Consider the following 21,146-nt stretch of genomic DNA (forward strand, 5'->3'; position numbering starts at 1 on the left):
CTTATATATAAAAAATAAATATTAAACACAGTGATCAAGCTTCTGTTGTTTGTCAAAAGAGATTTAATTATCTTTTTTCAGTTCTATTTCTTCTATCCTCTACTCTTTTGTGCATGGGAGGAAAAGTATCACCAAGGGAAAAAAGACCTGCAAAAAAAGCACCTATTTCACTTGAATTAAACATTATGACATTACTCTACCACATCATTCACTATAACAAGGGAAGGCATTGATGTCACATCAGATGAGGACCTTACAAATTAGATACTGATACACTATCTTACCTCTAAGCGGCGTAGTTAAAGATTAAAAGTGGTTTTAAATGAAACTACCAATCAGGTTATACATCACTATGGTTACATTATTTAAACACTAAAATATGCAGTGAAGTCATAAAGGGCAAGAAGGTATATGGTAGTCAGGCTCCCCCTGGTGGCAGAAGTTTTTGGCTAGAATGATAATCGGCCTCTAGAAATCTAAAACCAAATCAGTCCATTGGGTATATGAATATTTACAGATATATTTCATAACCAGATTTGTGATTTCATCGATGTAAGAAACTCCCTGTGAGGAAATTTCCTACACAAATGCAGAGTGATAACTATTCTGCCACTTTTTAATCTTAGAAGTTAAATGACTTGCCTTGGAACACAAAGAGAATGGTAAACAGGCCTCAAACTTACATCTTCCTAACATCAGAACCAATTTTCTGGTCTTTACACCATGCTGCCTAGCATATAAACTTCTACCAAAACACTCTGGGAAGTAAATATTACTATGATAGAAGAAGGGAAAAAAATCATTTCCACTTTTATGTAAGAGAGTAATTTGGAAACTCAACTATTTTGATGTTCTTAAAGACAGAATTAGCTGAGAATGTAAGGTTATCTTCTTATATTTACCTGTAGAGATTCCCTCAAATCTACTGTAGACACAGCATCATCTTCCTCTTCATCATCACTTAACTGATCCTGAGAACAGTAGTGAGTACTATATGCAGAATGGTCTTCTATTGCTTCTAGCCAGCTCTGAAGTAAATTAGATATGGAAAAATATTTTCACACACAAAATACATAATACAGCAATTTCACTATCTTGGAAACACAGAAAAAGTTACATGTCAAAAACTAATACTAAAGCCTCAAAAAAGAAGCAACTCACAATGTCATTTGTCCTTGACATGAAGAGACAGGGATTCCTCTAAATACATTTAGAAGAAAAAAAAACTACTTCCTAAATAAACATTTCCACTAATATTACCATTCATAAATGCAACTAGATATTGAATAGTGGACTTAAAAAAGTTGTAGTTAATTATAGGATTCTGAACACCAGAAATAAACTTTATATGACGAGCCCAGACAGGATTTTAACTATCTATAAATAAAATTGTAAGCACAGCAAATTAAAGACTCTCAATTTGGCAAACTATTTGCCTAAATTTTGTGATTTTTGAAATTACTATTTTCATTAGGCCATGAGAATACCAAGTTTAAAGACATAGGTCTTGATTACATTTTATTTCAACATAATTCAGTCAAATCTTATTCATTTTCTTAAATGCTTCTAAGAAATATGTGCACATGAACTTGATAGTTTGGAGCATTTTATTTCTCAATGACAGTCATATTTGGCACTGCTAGACTTAGGTCAAGTCACTTAATGTTCTTTCATCCTAATTTCTGATGTACAAAAACAAGGATCTGGATATCTTGCTTTGCAGGAATACAAATACTGCAGTAAAGTAGATAAAAACTGAAATTCTGTGAAGGCTGTTTATACTATTTTCCTACTGACTACTTTTATAAAACTAGAGATAAATTCCCCCAGAAACAATCCCCCCCAAAATGTTAACTTTTACCTATGAGTAAAGAATGTGCTACAGTGGTGGACCAGTCCCATAATAAGGTCATGTAGTACCACTGATTCAAAGGTACACTGTGGTATAACTCATGGTGCTTACATGCCTGCTGTAAAGGTAAATAATCCTCGTACAGTTCATATTTGTTGTACTTTGTATAATTTTCATTACTTTCAAATGTCTGAGATCTCTAATTCCATCATTCAGTTCATCCCTAACAAACCAAAAGTCCTCTGATGTTTTGGGATTCTCTGACCCCCAAAATTCTGCTCACCATTTCCCTTTTCTCTAGATTTTTACAATGTTTAGTAGAATTAAGCAGCAATAATTACCAATATCTTACATGTCTTGTTCTAGCTTCAAAATTCATCAAGTTGAAGACTGTAAAATAAGTTAGCTACCTACTTTAATGAAATCTAAATTATACATATTTGATTTACTTTGAACAAGGGACTGATTTTAACAGGCAAGACACTAGGAGAAAAAAATTTTCAGTATTTTGAAAATAAAATATGGAAATCATTGAAATAGAAAATTCCTAACTTTATTAATTAGAAATGCTCATAACAGACTGAAAAATACTTTGTAATTACGCAAAGTTCATAAACAAGATTTTTATACCTAAATCGATTAATTAGCATAATTCAAAGATGTAAAGTAAGCAAGATATTAAAATATAAATTATTTAAACATTTTAAAATTCTGAATGGAACAAAAAAGTAGCTGGGCGTTTTACCTCTCTTGACTGTCGAAGGCTATTCTTAGGAACTCTGAAACCGTGCATGCTGTCGTCGAAGCATTTAACAAAGAAAAGGCAGCTATCAGTGGGTTTTACCTGAAATAAAAAGAAAAGCAGTGTGCTGATCAATTTTCAAACACACAAAACAAAAAACCCAAACCCCAACAATATTCCACCACAAGATTCCAAAAGTATGAAATATCTTATTAGGATATGACACATGTGTACCCTACCCCCGATTCAATCAACTCCTTGACTCCCTATTCCCTATATATCTGCAGGTCAAATATAGAAACCCTCTGTATGGTTTTTAAAGCCTCTCTCCATGTGGCCCTGTTCCATCTAGTCTTCTTACACTTTGCTCCCGTCAGTGATGCAGCTACCCAGATGAACTTACTGTTCCTTACACATTACATTCCCAAGTCTCAACTCTACGCTTTGCACTGGCTTTCCCCTATCCTATGCCTGTAATTATTTCCCTCTTTACCTATCATTCCTAGCTTCCCTGGCTTCCTTCAAGGCTCAGCTCAAATCCTAACTTCTATAGAAAGACTTTCATAATAATAGTCTTTTTCTCCAGCCCCTCCCCAGTCTCCATTTCTCTAAGATTAGCTTCCATTTAATACTGTATGTATCTTCTATGTACAGTTATTTGCATGCTGTCATCCCTATTAGAATGTGAGCTCCTTAACAACAGGTACCATGTATCTGCCACAGGGCCGAGACCATATCCCACACACAGTGGCCCCCATCCAATCCCTCCTCAATGAACTTAAATGGTCTCCTATTGACTTCAGGATCAAATACAAAATCCTATGTTTGGCATTCAAAGCCCTTCATCACCTAACCCCTTTCCAGTCTTATGACACCTTACTCTCTGCCAAGTACTCCATGATGCTCTGACACTGTCCTCCTGGATGTTCGACAAACCAGACATACCATATGTCAGTCAGTAAGCAGACATTCATCAAGTGCCTAATATGTGCCAAAGCGCCAGTTACTAGAGACCAAATCGCCACCATTTGCTAGATAATAGAGAAAGCAAGGGAGTTCCAGAAAAATATGCACTTCTGATTCCTCGACTACATTAAAGCAACTGACTGTGTGGATCACAACAGAGACAGCAGTAGCAGACCATCTTACTTGTCTCCTGAGATACCTCTATGTGGGCCAACAACAAATATTTAGAACAAACATGGAACTGATTGGTTTAAGACTGGAAAAGGAGTATAATGAGGCTATATATTATCATTTTATTTATTTAACTTATATGAAGAGTACATGCAAAATGGCAGCCTGAATGAATCAAAAGCCATTATTAAGATGGCTGGAAGAAATATCAACAATCTCAGATATGCATATGATACTACAATGATGGCAGAAAGTGAAGAAGAATTAAGAGGTCTCTTGATGGGGGCGAAAGAGAAGAGTGTAAAAGCTGGCTTGAAGCTTAACATCTAAAAACGAATATCTTGGCAACCAATGAAATTAAAATACTCTTGATCCTTGGAAGGAAAGCTATGGAAAATCTGGACAGCATACTAAAAAGCAGAGGTATTACCTTGTCAACAAAAATCAACGTAGTCAAAACTATGGTTTTTCTATTAAGAATATATGGCTATGAGAGTTGGACTATAAGGGAAGCTGAGCACTGCCGTGGAGATGCTTTTGAATTGTGATGCTAGAGAAGATTTCTGAGAGTCTGCTGGATAGCAAGGAAGTCAAATCAGTCAATATTTAAAGATATTAATTCAAACTATTCAACAGAAAGTCAAATATAGAAGTTGAAGCTTAAATACTTTGGCCACATAAGAAGAAGATGGTACTCACAGGAAAAGACCCTGATGTTGAGAAAGATTGAAGGCAAAAGAAAAAGCGAGCAGCATAGGATAAGATGGGCAGGTAGTGTCATGGAAGCAAGGAACATGAGCTTGACAGACTTGGAGAGATGGTGGAGGATAGAAGGGCCTGGCATGCTATAGTTCATAGGTCCACAAAGAGTGGGACATGACTGAAAGACTGAAAAACAAATGTGTCACACACTGCTACACAACTTACAGATATCATCTCATTTGATAACTGAGGGTCATCCATTCTCCAATTGATAAGTAGTCAAAAGATATGAGCAGAAGACAGTCCTCAAGGGAAGAAATACAAGCTATCTTTAGTCAGTCAGTCAATTAATGAGCACTTATTTAAGCACCTACTATACACCAGGCACTGTGCTATGTGCAAGGGTTATAAAAAGAAGCAGAAGACAATCCTAGGCTTCCATGAACAAGTCATTCCATCTCTTAGCTTGTTTTGTTTATTGTCTCTCTAATTAGGCTGTAAGCTCCTTAAGAACAGGGACTGCCTTTTGCCTCTTTTTACATACCCAGCACTGAGCACAGTGTCTAGCATAGACACAGCAGGTGCTGAAAAAAGTTCAATGACTGACTTTTCACTGTACACTAGAATAGTGCATATACTGACAGATGTGGTTAATGTGTCTTTTGGTTAGGCTTAACTATTTTTTCTTCATCATTAAAAAAGAAGTATCACTATGGAAGACAAGGTAAGAGGGGCATATTCAGAAATAACTGATGTAAAAGCAAAAGGTATAAAATTTTTTAAATTCAATTAAATTTTAAAAATCAAGTTAAACTGTATTTACAATATTCCCTTGACTACCAGTTTGCTAACTGTCAAAAAAGGAAATAAGATTAGTCTGGAATTGCTCATTTTTGCTGAAGCCATGCTGGCTCTTCAAGAACAGTGATTCTTTTTATAGTTGTTCCCTAAATATATTCTTAATAATTCTGTTCTAGAATGTACCACAAATAAAAGTCAAATTCACTGACCTATAGTCTGCAAACTTTACTCTCTTCCCTTCTACCGAAAATCAGGTCAGCATTTTTCTTTCTCTATGGTCTTATATCTCTCCTTGTTTTACTTTATTTTAAGACTGCATTTCCTTTCCAAGCTTAAGAGTCCAGCTGACACACCAATGATGATTAGCAAGTAAGTTCTAAGATGCTCCAATTCAGACCTAGCCATATTGCCCTTCTGTAGGCAGCCTGTTTACTCCGTTTCAAGGGATACATTTTATTTGTTCCAGACTTAGTTCTTACAGTGTATCAAGATGTCGTACATATGGATGTGATGACCTGAATCTATCAAATGTATCTATATTCTTTCTTACTATCTACATAGGGTATCAATTCCCTAATGGGCATTTTTATTTTGTCTTTTCTGATCCCAAACTTCCTAACACAGCTATCCCAAAGCAGAATGGGATGCCTTAATAGGTGCTGGATTCCCCTTCCTTGAAGGCCCCTTCAAGAAGAGGCAGATACCATTTGTCAGGTATGTTACAACAGAGGTTCCTTTCAAGCATGATTGGACTGGATAACTAGAAGTCCCTTCCCAATTTCATATTCCATGACAGTGTGCTCTTATTGACAAATAAGAGTGATTGCTATCATCATCGCTATGAGGCACTCCTTTATCTGCTGTCAGTTTCCATCACCAAAACAACTTCGAGCAGAAGGCCTATCTTGTTTCTCTTCCTTTTCCTGAAAACACTGAGAAATCCCTTTTGTCCTTAACTTTGCTCCCCAGCTGGAGCTCATGCTAAGCTCGGTATTCATCCTACTTTAACCTTCTGTGCATATTTTCTGGGGGAAAGGAAAATACTCACTCCCAGGCTGTTGTGCAGAGTATGCAGCCAGCTGCTTTCTCTTTGCCTGTCACAAGCCTTATCCTATTGCCTCCATCTCTTCCTACGAGTCTTATCTTGTTCTTCTCTGCAGAAAGTGGAATGTGAAAATGGAGGGTAAAGGTGGTAGACGGGCAACAGCCAACACTTAAGATTTAGAGAGGGGGCAGAGACATGTTTCTAAAGAGAAGAGATGATGTTTGGAGTCAAGGAACAAGGACACACCAAAGGATAGTAATCTATCTTCTACCTTAGCAGGGAACATCAAAGCTTCCTGATTTTAAGAGATGGTAGCTGTATTTGACAGAAGCTTCACAATGGGAAAGCAAACCCCCCCATAATGGGGCCATCTCATCCCATAATGCTATTCTATATACCATATGCTGGGTACCACTATCAAGAACCACCTCTCCAGGGGGGGCTCACTTTGAGAAGTGTTCTGTGATTTGATCTGTATTCTGGGAAGCCGTTGTCCAGGGCCCCCCCAGCTTTGAAAAACCCAGATGTGGAAACCCAGATGTTGACTGGGTATGGATGTAATGGTTGGACAGTTTGGAAATCTGTCTACTTGATCTGTTTCTATCTTGATAATTCTGCCTGTATACTTTGAAGTTCGGGGTGCTGACCTTTTTCCCCTGAACAAGGTAAACGATATATGTCTGACTGATTAAAGTAAGCTTGTTAACCCATTTTGAGTTGCTTTCCTTTAACAAAGCAGATCCAAGAACCTGTATGGGCAGCCACCCTGAGGACGCTTGGGGTGTTTGCTGTTACACCATGTTATTTACTATGAGTCAGAATGACTGGGAAATGTGGGGCATACCAGAGGAAAGGAGTAGTTATTGCTGTTGCTGTTGTTATAATAAGTTTGCTTGTGAGTCCTTTGTGATTTTTTTGTTGGAGGAAATAAAACTTGTCTTATATTAAAAAAAAAAAAAAAAGAACCACCTCTCCAGTTATGACCTCAAACAGACAGGATGAGTCTCTCCAAGTTTCTAGTAATGCTTGCTTCTCAACATTCTTCCTTAGCATCTGGCTCAAAGAGTCAAAGAGATGGTTTGGATAAGCCAGAAGCATCAACTCATTTTCAAGGAGATGCCAATCATGAACACAGAAGCAGAGGTCAATGCTGCCTTTGGACAATATAGTCAGTCCTTCCAAGAAGGCAATCTCATAGACAATCCAGTGGATCTTGTCGAAAATGCTCCTTCTCAAAATCCTTCTGCTTTTAGACACTAGGCTAAGTGTCATTAAAGTACTTGGCGAAAAGAGTTTATCTCCATCACTGTCTAGAATCGGGATGACTTAGACTGTGTACAGAGAAGGTTTCAGGACAAACACTTCCATATTGCCCAGCAGCTGATCTGCATCTATCTTCAAGATTTTAATTTGGTTGGTGAGTTCTCTGTGCATCTACATTGGTCTCTCTAGATAACTTCAGTTTGCTTCCTCATTGGAATTGTTTCTTTTTAAAAATAATCTTCAGAACTTCTTTCTTGAAAGTTTTCCTATCCCTCCTGGACTGCCTGCCCTCCCCCCATAAAATTTTACCGTTTGGGATCCTGCCTATCCTTTTCTGAGCCATCTGAAATCTGTTCTGCCATCAGAGTGCATGTAAGATTAAGCCTCTTCTCTATCAGAAAATCTAAGTATTAACAGTGACCACTTTCCCCCAAAGTTCTCATAATTTTCACCCTAGCAAGAAGTTCTTGTAACAGAATAAACAGTGCTATGTAACACACCTTTCCCTTACATATTCTAACATTTTAAAAATGAAATTCCCATTAAAATGAGTAAAATATTATTAGCTACTCTGCCTTTGGCAAAGAGAAAAAGCTCCACTAGATGCTCTGGATTACTGAATTCCCCCCATCACTGCTATATCTAATGTTTCTATTAAAGATTTATAATCTAGTTCATGAATTCCTCATCTCTTTGCTCTTTCTGTCTAAATGATCTGTAGCATATTCCTGACAAAATTGTTTCTATTTTTTCTTCCTTTGATCGTTGCCCAAATGCTCTCTACCACACCTTCCTTCCCTATGGATCCTGCTTTTCCTCAAATGAATATCTCTCTTTAATAGAACAGAGAAGGAAATGGCAAACCATTCCAGTATCTTTGCCAAGAAAACCCAAGTAGAGTCATGAAAGAGTTGGACACAACTGAAACGACTAAACAACAATTTTAACAAAATAACCTAACCTATCTTTTGTTTTTCCTGGTTTGGAGTTCTTTTTTTTTTTTTTTAATTAAAGTATACTCAACCAGAGTCAAATTCTAGTCATAAGAGTTATCCTACCCAAGTTCAATGATATCTATATGAGGTCAAATTTGGTTCTTTTTGTTAGGACCTTTAATTCATACTTGTTGCCCAAACTTTGTGCATTTGTGTACAACTTTTTGAGGTCACGAGTTTTACTACTGTCTCCTTTCTTGGATTTTATCACCTACAAATTTCTGGCTAGTAAATGGCTATTCTTCCTCATTCATTTGATCTACTATGTTATCTCCCAGAAGGATATACACATACGTAGTTTTCTCCCTCCTTCAACCTTTTAAATTTAAAGCCCATTTGACTTTAGTTTAAGTCTTATTTTAGGACAGCAAGCATCCACTCCTCTCAACAATTATACCAGTTCCCAGTTTTCACCTCATTGAACCCATCTACATATCTAAGGAACGAGCTATCTTTCCCTTCTCCCTACACTCTGAGCTGAGCAGAATTCTTCAGTTTCTACATGTTCTCTAACAGAATTAAATCAGTACTTTGCCTTTCTTGTGTATCACTTCAAGTAACAATGCTATAAGTCTTCCTAATCCAAACAAATAAAATGGTCCATTTTTCAACCTTCTTTATGATACCCTTTCTGGGAACAGACTGTGGGGGCATGTACAAGGACTTCATTTATTGTATTGTGCTATATAATATCATCTGCTGCCTCTTCTTTAACTGCAAGCTACCACTTCTAATTTATAATTTTATTTTCTATTTGCTTTTAAGTTTAAGTTAGTGTTCTAAATGACAGAGGCTGGGGGCAGCTAGGTGGTGCAGTGAGTAGAGCACCAGCCCTGGAGTCAGAAGGACCTGGGTTCAGATCTGGCCTCAAGACACTTCACACACACACACACACACACACACACACACACACACACACCTTGTGACCTTGGGTAAGTCACTTAACCCCAAGTGCTCTACCCTCCCCCCTCCAAAAAGCAAAAAATTTAAAAAATGACAGAGGTTGTCAGAAATTTCAACCACTAGATAAATAAAAGCATAATAATACAGTGAATTACAGAACACCAATTAAATCTATGCTCAATTATAAATAGAAAAATTTTTCTAAAAAAAAAATATATATATATATATATATATATATATTTCTAATAACAAACTTTTTTTATCATTTGTGATCCTGTTCCCATTTCCTACCTCAGCACATAATTCCACAAAATCCAAAGTGTGCCCCCCGCCCCTACATTTTCTAATCTCCTGAAAGGTAAATTCTACAGACATTATTTTTTTAAATGATAAACATAGTACTGGTGTTCACACTAGCACTGACACTTCATGAAAACCCAATTTTACTGAGCTGCTTACACAAATTACTCCTAACATTCATTTTCAAGTCTTGGTTAAAATTTGTTTCTCAAAAGACCAAATTCTCTTCCTACCGTGCATATAGCTTGAGTCAAATGTTTGCATCCTTGGCGGTGAACATTACTTGCTGCATCAGGCCTTCCAAAGGGTAGAAAATAAAAAGAAATATTTTAAATCTATGTACTAGATTTGAAAATTTTAAAATTTAGTAAAGATATATAATACTTACTGTTTCCTATACCATGAAAGAACTCCATGTTCTAATACTACCCAGCACAGTCTCCAACCAAAAAATCTTGAACTCTGAGGAAAAAATTAATCATCTAACAAGCTAGCATATAATTTATACAAATTTTCAAAATTATTACTACAATTCTTTTTAGAGTGAACTTTTTAGTTAAATGGTATTATGAGATACTACTCAAGGATCAATACAACCTTAGGTACTACATAAAGTAAAAAAACAAATGTTCTTGTTCTTCTTTGCATATTGAATTATCTGTTCATGATTAGGCTCAGAATTTAAAAAAAAATTAAATATTAAAACCAAAACAAATATAATACTAATCAGACCAACAGTTAATACAAACAAATATTCTTTCTCTGACCTTAGTTATAAAGGGAAATTTTATGGGATAACACACAAGCTATGTCTTAATGATGATGACTTAGAAAATCCCTAACGAATTTACTGTAATGGTAATGGTAATTTGAAGATCTTCCCTGCCTCTTAATAAGCCTAGGGGAATCTGAGGACCTTCCCTGATTTGAAGATAAACTCTACCCCCTAACAGGCTGAATGTAGTCACATGGAGCCTGTGGCGGGAGGAGTTTGCTGAAGGGTGGAACAGAACCCACAGGAAGCTGGGAGTCTGAGCCAAATAGACCATGGAAAAGAGAAGATGCTCACTCAAGGAGTTTAGTCAGGCTCATGAGTGATATTGGTCTTGTACTGATTTGTAGGAAGGCTAAAGGATGCTGTGGCTCTCTGTGCTGTTGTGGTTTATTAACTTCTTTGCTACTATGATGGAATTGGCTTACTGGTTTTGGGATTTGGTTTTCTGGTGTCTGACTAAATGTTTGCTTCTGTTTTATATATGGAGAGCCTGTTATATTTTGTGAAATAGCACCACGCTAGAATATTTATCACGCTCGTTGGAGCTGTAAATACTGCTACTACTTTGCAGAAAAAACAACATATATCCAGAAGGAATGTATATGTATATAACTACAAGTTTATTTAGAGAAGAAAAATTACAAAGATAGTTTGTCCACTGAACCATAAGATTTGTTACAAATAAGCTGTAAACTATTCCAGGACAAATTAATCATCGTCATAAAAAAGTCTCAGCTCTTAGCATCATGGAAATATTTAAGGGTGAGCAAAGAGCATGTTATAGACAAGATTCTTGCATTAAGTAGGAAGTTAGATTAGATGACTCCTAGGGACTCTTCCAACTTCATGATTTCATGTTGTTTTTAACAAAAATTTACTAGTTGAAGCTTACAAGCCATATCTTATCTGCTTTAAGATTTCTGATAAGCAAAATAAACCAAGAGACCTACCTTCCAGAGAGGACCCTCGTATCGTTTCAAAACTTTGTAGACAACCTATTTAAAATATTTCTTCAGTAAAATATTTCATAACATCACGTTTTTTCTTTCTAAAATAACTATGTTTGCAAATATTTTATACATTCACACATACCTTATTACCACCAAGTGCATGTTTCATTTCTAGACCTTGGGCTAGGTCAAGGGGCCTTTGATCTATATAAAAGCAATGAGAAAAAAATATATCCAGAGTATAAGGGATCTAGTATTCCAATTGTGACATATAACTAGAATTTTCTATTCTATCACTCTTTTTATTTTCTATTCCATCATCATTATCTACATGAATTTCCCATTGCATATCACCTCTTTCATTTTCTCCTACAGAACATTTTTTTCAATGGCCAATCAATCTGTGACAAGATTTAAGATAATCTCAGAAGTCCTGGAATTCTATGAGGAAAATGAACCTCAATATAATTTCACCTAACCAGCTTTATGCTTAGAAAAGTTTTTAGAAATAAAAATAAACTTACTGCTTTGTTAAGTGGCAGATGGCAAAAGTGTTCCAAAAGCTGAGGCTCACTTTGGCCTCTTGATCCAAGAATTAGGGTTGAAAGATTATACTGGAGCAAAAAACTAGCACCACTGAGCTATATTTTTATACATGCTGAGAATACTATGCTTCATCAAATGAATGTTAAAACATGACATCTTTGAGGTTATTCATTGGTAGGTATAGGGATGAGAACTGTGACTTCGTTGATCTAAGGAACTCACAGGTGAGGAAATTCCACCTACTAATCTAGAGGTTATTAGGGTTGTGAGAGATTGAATGATCTGTCCAAGGTCACAGTCAGTATGTGTCAGAGACAAGACTTATGTGGATGGGTCTCTATCCACTGTACCATGCTATCTCTCTATCATAAAGAATGAGCTTCTGGACAGTCAACAAAAGTCAGCATAATGTGTATGAAAGGCCTAAATATACAAAACAAAAAAGATCCTTCCCTCAAAGTTTTTACAGACTAGCTGGTAAAATATATGTATGAAAGAACATGGCAGAGTTTAGCTTAGTCATGTAATATGTCTATGATTTTCATCAAACAAACCCATTTCCCAAAGGTAATGAAACTCATAATAGACTTCCTAGGACAACTGTATATCAATATTTAATCAAAGCAATAATTAAATACTGCTAAAATATCTGTGATAATTAGAAATAATCTCTGTGAGGAAATGTGGAATAGTGAGTGGACACAAAGTCAAGCTTGAAGCCAAGAAGAACTAGGCTCAATCCCTACCTGGGACACAAACTGGCTGTGAGAGCCCATGCAAGCCAGGTCTCCTTTCATGGTGGGCTCTGGGCAACTATCTAGGACACCAAGCTATAGAGAGTTTGCTGACCTGCACTGATTGAGAAAGTTTCCTTACCTGGGAGTTCCCAAGATTACTGAAATCACAGATCTAGCAGGGGTGAGGAACCTGTGGCCTCAAGGTCACATGTGGTATTCCAGGTCCTTAGGTATGGCCTCTTTTGACTGAGTCCAAGTTTTATTGAAAAAATCCTTTTCTTAGGGGGATTTGTTCTGTGAAGATGAGACTCTACTCTCTATCCCTAATGAATTTGTAAATTTTTTCAGGTGTGTGAATGTTTTTCACTTTGAAGATTAAGTGATGGACTATCCTATCTAATAATTTGATGAAAGCTCTTTGGTAAAAATTAATAATGGCACATATAAGTTTATTTAATTTATAAATTATGGATTAATAAATATCTAAATTCACTACAGCTTACCATTTTTGTTTCTCAGATTAGGGTCAGCACCACTTTTTAGAAGTTTTAAGGCACATTGCTTGTGGGCACGATAAGCTGCACAGTGCAGAGGTGTATTTCCCATTTGGTCAGAACAGTTAACATTAGGGGGATTTGGTCTATTGAGCTGAAAATGACAAGAATGTTTCAAATAACTACATGTTAATTAATCAATTAAGTTCTATGCATTCATTCATAACTAAAATCTCATTAATAGAATAACAGTTGTTTCAAAATGGGTAAATTTATAGAGTTGAAAGCTCATTAGCTATCTCTTGATTAACAGTTTATTTCACCAACATTCATTCTTTGTTCTGAATTCCCCATTTCTGATAATGAAATATTAAACAATATGTTATAGACATATTATTAAAATATAACAAACATTTTGTCATCTTGAAAGATTTTATTTCTTTTCATTTTGCAAAATTAAAAATATTTTTCTTTAGAAAATCAGAAACTAGAAATTTGGAAATCAAAGAAATTTTTGTTACATCTCAATTAACAAGCCAAATAATATCTCAATTGGTTAGTTAGGCAGATGAAACTCGGATTCAGTGAAGAGTTTGAGGCTCAATAAGAATTTGTGGGAAATAGGACGAAAGAAATAATAGGGGAAGAAAAAGAGATAAACAAGGGCTATGAATTTATGACTACCCTCACAACAACTCCAAAAGGTAAATACTATTATAATATCCATTTTACAGATGAGGAAACTGAGGCAGAGTGGTAAAGTGACTTGCCCAGGGTCACACAGCTTAGTGTCTGAGAAAAGATTTAACTTTAGGTCTTCCTGCCTCTAACTGTCAAACTCTATCCACTGGACCACATAGCTGCCTATGTGAAAGGTGCTGGATATACAAAGATGAAAAATAATAGTCCTCACCTAGAGGAATTTATAATCTACAAGGGGAAAAAGACATATGCAGAAAGACATATAATATAGCTTGATAGATCCAGAGATTTTACAAAATTATGAAAAGACAACAGTTAAGGCTGGTGAAATCTTCATGGAAGAAGTGGCTCCTGAATTAGGGTTCAAGAAGTATTTTTAAAAGCAGAGGCAATTTATTTGAAAAAGGAAGGAATGATAAACCCAAAGGTTCCAGCTTCTGGAATAAGAACTCACTATTTGACAAAAAAAAAAAACTGTGAATACTGGAAAACAGTATGGCAGAAACTGGGCATAGACCAATATCTTACACCATATACCAAAATAGATATAAAGGCTGATACTATAAGAAATCTGGGAGAGCAAGAAATAGTTTACCTGTCAGACTTATGGAGAAGGGAAGGATTTATAACCAAAAAAGAGATAGAAGGGGGTGGCTAGGTGGCACAGTGAATAGAGCACCAGCCCTGGAGTCAGGAGGACCTGAGTTCAAATCTGGCCTCAGACACTTGAACACACTTACCAGCTTTGTGACTTTGGGCAAGTCACTTAACCCCAATTGCCTCCAAAAAAGAAAAAAAGAGAGAGTGAGAGAGAGAGAATTACAGAATGCAAAATGGATAACTTTGATTACATTAAACTGGAAATTTTTTGTACACATAAAGCTTATGTAACCAAGATTAGGAGGGAAGTGGAAAATTGAGAAAGAATTTTTACTGTCAGTGTCTCTGATAAAGGCCTCATTTCTAAAATATACAGAGAACCAAGTCAAATTTATAAGAATACAAGTCATTCTCCAACTGATAAATGGTCAAAGGATATGAACAGGCAGTTTTGAGAGGAAGAAATTAAAGATATCTATAAGCATGTGAAAAAAATGCTCTAACTCACTATTGTTCAGAGAAGTGCAACTCAAAACAACTCTGAGGTACCACATCTCACTGGTCAGATTGGCTAACATGACAAAACAGGAAAATGATAAATGCTGGAGAAGATGTGGGAAAACTGGAACACTAATGCATTGCTGGTGGAGTTGCAAACTAATCCAACCATTCTGGAGAGCAATTTGGAACTATGCCCAAAGGGCTATAAAAATGTGTGTGCCCTTTCACCCATCAACACTTACAGGTTTGTATCCCAAAGAGATCATACAAATGGGAAAAGGACCCGTATGTACAAAAATATTTATAGCAGCTCTTTTTGTGGTGGCAAAGAACTGGAAATCAAGGGGATGCCCATCAATTGGGGAATGGTTAAACAAGTTGTGGTATATGAATGTAATGGAATACTACTGTGCTATAAGAAATGAGAAGCATATGTGTAACAACCAACTTTGATAGACTGGACTCTTTTCAGCAATGCAGGGTTATAAGACAACTCCACAAGACTCATGATGGAGAGAGATGTCTACATTCAGAGAAAGAACTAGAAAGAACAGAGTTTGAATACAGATTGAAGCAAATTACCTGCTCTCTTTCTTTTCTTTGTTTGGTTTTGTTTCCTCTTTCCCATTGTTCATCCCTTCTGTTACAATCCTTCTTTATAACCTGACTAATGTCTAATGTGGAAGTACTTGCAGATCCTATATTTGACTGCATGCTGCCATGGGGGGGGTGGGGAGGGGAGGAAAGGGAGGGGGAGAAAATTTGAAACTCAAGGGATTGTGGAACTGAATCTTATAAACTAAAAGTAAACAAACAAATTAAAAAAGACAAAAAAATATTTTAAAAATAAATAAATAAAAAAGAAATGAGGAGCATGGGGCAGCTAGGTGGCACAGTGAATAGAGTACTGGCCCTGGAGTCAGGAGGAACCAAGTTCAAATCTGCCCTCAGACACTTAACACGTACTGGCCATCTGACCTTGGGCAAGTCACTTAACCCCAATTGCCCTGCCTTTCCCTTTCCAAAAAAAAAAAAAAGAAATGAGGAGCAGACAGACTTCATAATAACCTGGAGAGACTTATATAAACTGATGCTGAGTGAGGAGAGCAGAACCAGGAGAACTTTGTACACAATTACAGACACATCGTATCTGTGATGACTGACTTTGATAGACTGGGCTCCTCTCAGCAAAGCAAGGTTATAAGAGAACTCCAAAGAATTCATGATGGGGAGGGCTATCCACATCCAGAGAAAGAGCTGCAGAGTCTGAATGCAGACTGAAGCAAACTGCTTGCTCTCTCTTTTGTTTTACTTTGTTCCTTCTTTCTCACTGTTCATTCCATTGGTTATAATTCTTCTTTACATCTGGACTAATGTTTAATGCATTTGTAAAACCTGTATCAGATTGCATACTGCCATGGCGGGGAGGAGAGTAAGGGGGGAGAGAAAATTTGGAACTCAAGGGATTGTGGCAACATGATGAGATCGAGTAAGAGCTAATCATACCATTTAGCTGGAATATAGGGTATACAGGTGAATAGTAGTGAACTATGACTGGAAAGGAAGGCTAGGTTAGAGTAAGATTGTAGGATGTTTTAAAAGCTAATCTAAGGAGTTAATATTTTATTCTGTAAGTAATACAAAGCCACTAAACACATTTTTTTAAAAAAAGGTTCTCCAACTGTTTTAGCCTTTATCATAAATTCAGCTCTCTTAAAAAAAAAGACTGTTTAACAATGTTTGAAATTTAACTACAAAATAAACAAAAGCCACACCATGGCTTGCTTATGCTTTTAAATATATGTAAAAATATTTTTTTTACCAATGTTGTCAGTCCTGCTGTGTTTCCTTCTCTTGCTGCTTCCAAAAGCAATTCTTCAAATTTTCTTTGTTGAGTCCTTTCTACAGCTGTTGGTAAAAGGAATGAATTTTAAATCAGAGGATCTTTTTTCAAAAATTTCAATTACAAAAAAGGAAGTAAGCTGATTTTGATGTTTCCATTAAATAACTTCTAACCTCTCTCACTTCTCTTTAATCTCTCCCTATCTACTAGCTCCTTCCCTACTGCCAACAGACAAATCTATCTCTACCATATTAAAAAAAACTCCCTTGATCCTTCCATCCCTGTAATTTTTAAAATATATATATATACACACATGTATACATGTATATACATATGTGTGCCTATACACATATACATTTTGTCTCTACTCATATATACATGCACACATACGTATATACATACATATGTGAGCACAGATGTAGTGTGTGTATACACATATGTATATTCTATTTATCCATCTATCTTTTCTTCATTTTGGCTATGCTCCTTGACAAGGACTTCTATAATAGATGACTTGACTTCCCTTCCTCTTAAGCCCTTCCAGCTTCAGACCTCATCATTCCATTCAAACTGCTCTCTCCAAAGTTACCAATGATCTCTTAATTACTAATCTTCCTTTTCCTCAATCTCTCTGTTAGCCTTTGACAGCATTGATAACCCTCTTCTCTTTGACACTGTTCTGTCTAGGTTTCTGGAACACACTCTCTCCTCATTCTCCTTCTACTTATTAAATCCCTCCACCTCAGTCTCTTTTGCTAGATCCTCATTCAGATCACATCCTCTAGCCCCTGTTCCACAGGGTTCTGTCCAAGCCCCTTTTCTTTTCCCTCTATACTATTTCACACATCAGCTCCCATGGATTTAATTATCATCTCTATGCTGATAATCTGAAATCTACCCATCCAGTCCTACATTACCTCTCTGCTGAACTTCAATCTCACATCTCAAACTGCCTTTCAGAAATCTCAAACTGAATATCCAGTAGACAACTTCAACTCAAAATGTCTAAAACTGAACTTATCTTTCCCATTAAAAGCTTCCTGCCTCCTACTTTCCTATTACTGCGGAGGGCAATACAATCCCTCGGCCCTCAGAATCACAACCTAGGTTTCATCCTTGACTCCTCTCCATCTCTCATATCTAATCTTTCAAGGTTTTTTCACCTCTGCAACATCTCTCTCAAATATGCCCCCTTCTCTCCTCTGATACTGCAGCCACCTCATTACCTCACACCTGGACTAGTGCAGTAGCCTGCTAGTTCGTCTTCCTGTACTAAGTCTCTCCTCACTCTAGTTCACCCTCTATTCAGCCACCAAAGTGACTTTCCTCAAGCACTGATCCTACCATGTCACCCATGCAGTGTCCCCAATAAACTAATGGTTCCTTATCACAAGATTTTCTATTTGGCATTCAAAGACCTCCATAAACTAGCCATCCCCCCTACCTTTCCAGCCTTCTTGCAACTGAAACATCCCCCAACCCCTTCCTTACATCTTCCTTGACCCAGTGAACCACCAACAAAACACTCATCTCCTGACTCCAGTCGTTTTCTATGGCTGTCCCCCATGCTCTCTCCTCATCTCCACCTCCTGACTTCCTTGGTTTCCTGCAAGCCCCAACTAGAATTCCACCTTCTAGAGTAAGTCATGCCTCTTAATTCTAGTGTCTTCCCCTTGCTAAATATTTCCTATTTATCCTATATGTAGCTTATTTGTAAATATGTTTGCTTGTTACAGCCCCCACTAAACTGTGAACACCTTGAAAGCAGATATTGTTTTTTGCCTTTCTTTGTATGGCACTTTATAAATGCTTACTGACTGACTGTATGCTCTTTAGGGAAAAAAAGACAAAATGCATTTTTTTCTATTCTTATTAACAAATTCACATTCTTATTTCTTTGCAATTTGAATGGACTAGTTTTCAATACTGAGATTTTCCTTAATGTTCTTCCGGCATTAGTACGTTCATTGTCAATAACAAATAATTATTGATTCCCACTATATGTAAGGCCATAATATTAGGTGCTTTATATGTTAATAATGAAGTGTAAAAGAGGCCCATGATTCATAAGCCTCTAAATTATTAAGAGAAATGTAAAATAAAAAAGTTGATGCCAAAATACAAACATTTATATGCGCAAGTACATGAGGCTCTTAAGGTAAGACGTTAAGATAAATGGAGTTGCAAGTAAAATGAAAGATCTGATGGGGTGCTTATGCTTGAACCCCAATTCCAAGATCACATTTCTTCCTAGCCTCAAAACATTATCACTCACAGTTTTCACCCCAGCCCAAGGACACTATGCCTAGAATAACTCATGAGTGGGCCCTAGTAAGACCAACTACTTTCTGCTTTCCCCACAAGTACTCATAAGTGGGCCCCAGCAAAAACAAACTATCTTTCCCCATCATAAGAACAAGCTGAGCTCTGAAGAAATTCTCTTGTAAAAATGGGACTATATCCTCAAAGTTATCATCAATCCAGAGGTCAAGTTATAATTATCAGCTCTCAAACCTATCTTGCTACAGATGTTAACAGACCAAAAATACAGCCCTGAGAAAACCCTTCCCCTGGTTTCCAGTAGTGAATGACACCTGTGACCCAGGCTGTAAATTATCACCTAATTAGCACATTTGCCAAATAATCCACTACTTTTCCTATATAAGCTTTAGCATCTTTCCTGTTAAGTTGCAAGTTCCTTAAGGAATGCAAGTAACCTAAGGAGCTCTGCCTGCTATACTGGCGTTATAACAAACCCTTGTCACCTTGACTTAAAGAATGCTTGAGTTCATTAATTTATTCCAGACGACCCTCTCCTGTACTCCAGTCTTGGGGGGGGAGGGTGTCCCTGAATCCCCCCCCACCTCAAACGTCATCACAGCCAACGTGACTTTGAAAGCCATTGCAACCATTTAAATTTGGATTCTATTACTGTGGTCCTATGGTTAGCAGCATAAATTAACGTGTGTCTGTAAAGGACTCAGGTTAAGATAAAGTTAAGATTAGCTTAGCTTCAACACAGATGATAGGTAAAGAAACTTCAAGATATGGATAGAATATCTGCTGAAGGCCACAAAGTACAAAGGAGTTCAGTTTTGATATAGTGAACAAGCAATGATTAAGCCAATAAACATTTATTTAGATGCCAGGCACTGTGCTAAATACTGGCTCAGAGAATCAGCAAAGACACTGAATAGCTTGCTTTTCTACTATTCTAAGTTTTCTTGCCTCTTTCCCCATCTCTTAAACTCACTTCCTTTTTTGTTATTTCAGGAGAAGCCATGTTTTTTCTTCTTTATGTGTCCCCTTATTTCCTTATATTCCTCATAATTATCTACTTTCTTCCCTTTTCCATTCTACTGGAATTGGATTCTCAAAGGTAACCAAAGACCTCCTATATCACCACATACAGTGAGTTACTATCAATCCTACTTCTTCCCTTTTCTGCAACATCTGACACTTTTGTTCTCTCCTTTGTTCCTAAAATCCTCTTCTTCCTTTGCTTTCAGGATGCTCTGCTCCTCTCCCCTCCCCTCCCTTTACCTGAGGGCGTTCTGTCTAAAGGAAGGTATTTTGATGGCTGAAAGCAGCCTTGTTAACTTGGGGTTTACTGGCTAGATTTCTTTCTCAAAGACCAAGCCTTAAACCTAAAACCCAATTCACTCTGGAGCTCATAGATCGGTCAACAGTAACAATAGGTCCTTGCCCTCCTAGCTCAGAGTGAATGTAAATAGTAAGTGTTTTTTATTTTGCCCACCAACCCTGAGGGGAGTCCCCTCACAATTTGATTTTTTTTTTTTATTAAAAGGGCCATCTCTTGACTCACTTCTTAAAGAGGCCTAATTCACTGAATGGGTGCTACCTCACTCAAAGTGAGAACCTAAAAAAGACCTTAGCCTAAAAGGGCCAGGGTCTTCCACCGCATCCTGAGCCACCTCTATTCAACCTGATGAATATCTGGCCACTGGACAGATGGCTCTAGAGGAGAAAGTGAGGGTAGTGACCTGGGACAGTCTTCCCTCACTCAAATCAAAGTCAACATGTGATGTCATCATCCCCCTGATGTCATGGTCCTCTTAGGACAAACAGGACTTTACCTCAGTTCTACTCTTCGTTCTATGGCTATTCTTCACTCTTCTTCACAGGCTCCACAATTCCTCCTTAAGAGTCCCTAAATAGGAGGCATTTTCCAAGGACCATGAGTTTCTTCATTCATTTGAGATTTGTGTACTCTGCTTTGCAATTTTCTACAACCTCT

The 21,146-nt window shown here is 37.0% G+C and overlaps 1 protein-coding gene across 7 annotated transcripts in view; it reads right to left on the reverse strand.

Annotated features, from left to right (window-relative positions):
- Window positions 1–21,146, reverse strand: part of OSBPL1A (oxysterol binding protein like 1A) — a 359,956-nt gene that overhangs the window by 253,614 nt on the left and 85,196 nt on the right. For 6 of the 7 annotated variants that reach the window (XM_069099804.1, XM_069099802.1, XM_069099803.1 and 3 more), the window contains 8 exons: window positions 16,868–16,953; window positions 13,252–13,396; window positions 11,608–11,669; window positions 11,466–11,510; window positions 10,129–10,202; window positions 9,974–10,037; window positions 2,598–2,696; window positions 903–1,028 (listed from right to left, as the gene is read on the reverse strand). In XM_069099804.1, coding sequence (XP_068955905.1) covers window positions 903–1,028; window positions 2,598–2,696; window positions 9,974–10,037; window positions 10,129–10,202; window positions 11,466–11,510; window positions 11,608–11,669; window positions 13,252–13,396; window positions 16,868–16,953 — 701 coding nt within the window. The remainder of the gene's footprint in view (window positions 1–902; window positions 1,029–2,597; window positions 2,697–9,973; window positions 10,038–10,128; window positions 10,203–11,465; window positions 11,511–11,607; window positions 11,670–13,251; window positions 13,397–16,867; window positions 16,954–21,146) is intronic. The other variant, XM_069099806.1, reaches the window with a different exon arrangement.

Source organism: Petaurus breviceps, unplaced genomic scaffold (genome assembly GCF_028583685.1).
Source record: "Petaurus breviceps papuanus isolate PSGF00001 unplaced genomic scaffold, PetGlider_PUasm1.0 38, whole genome shotgun sequence".
Taxonomy (NCBI): Eukaryota; Metazoa; Chordata; class Mammalia; order Diprotodontia; family Petauridae; genus Petaurus; species Petaurus breviceps.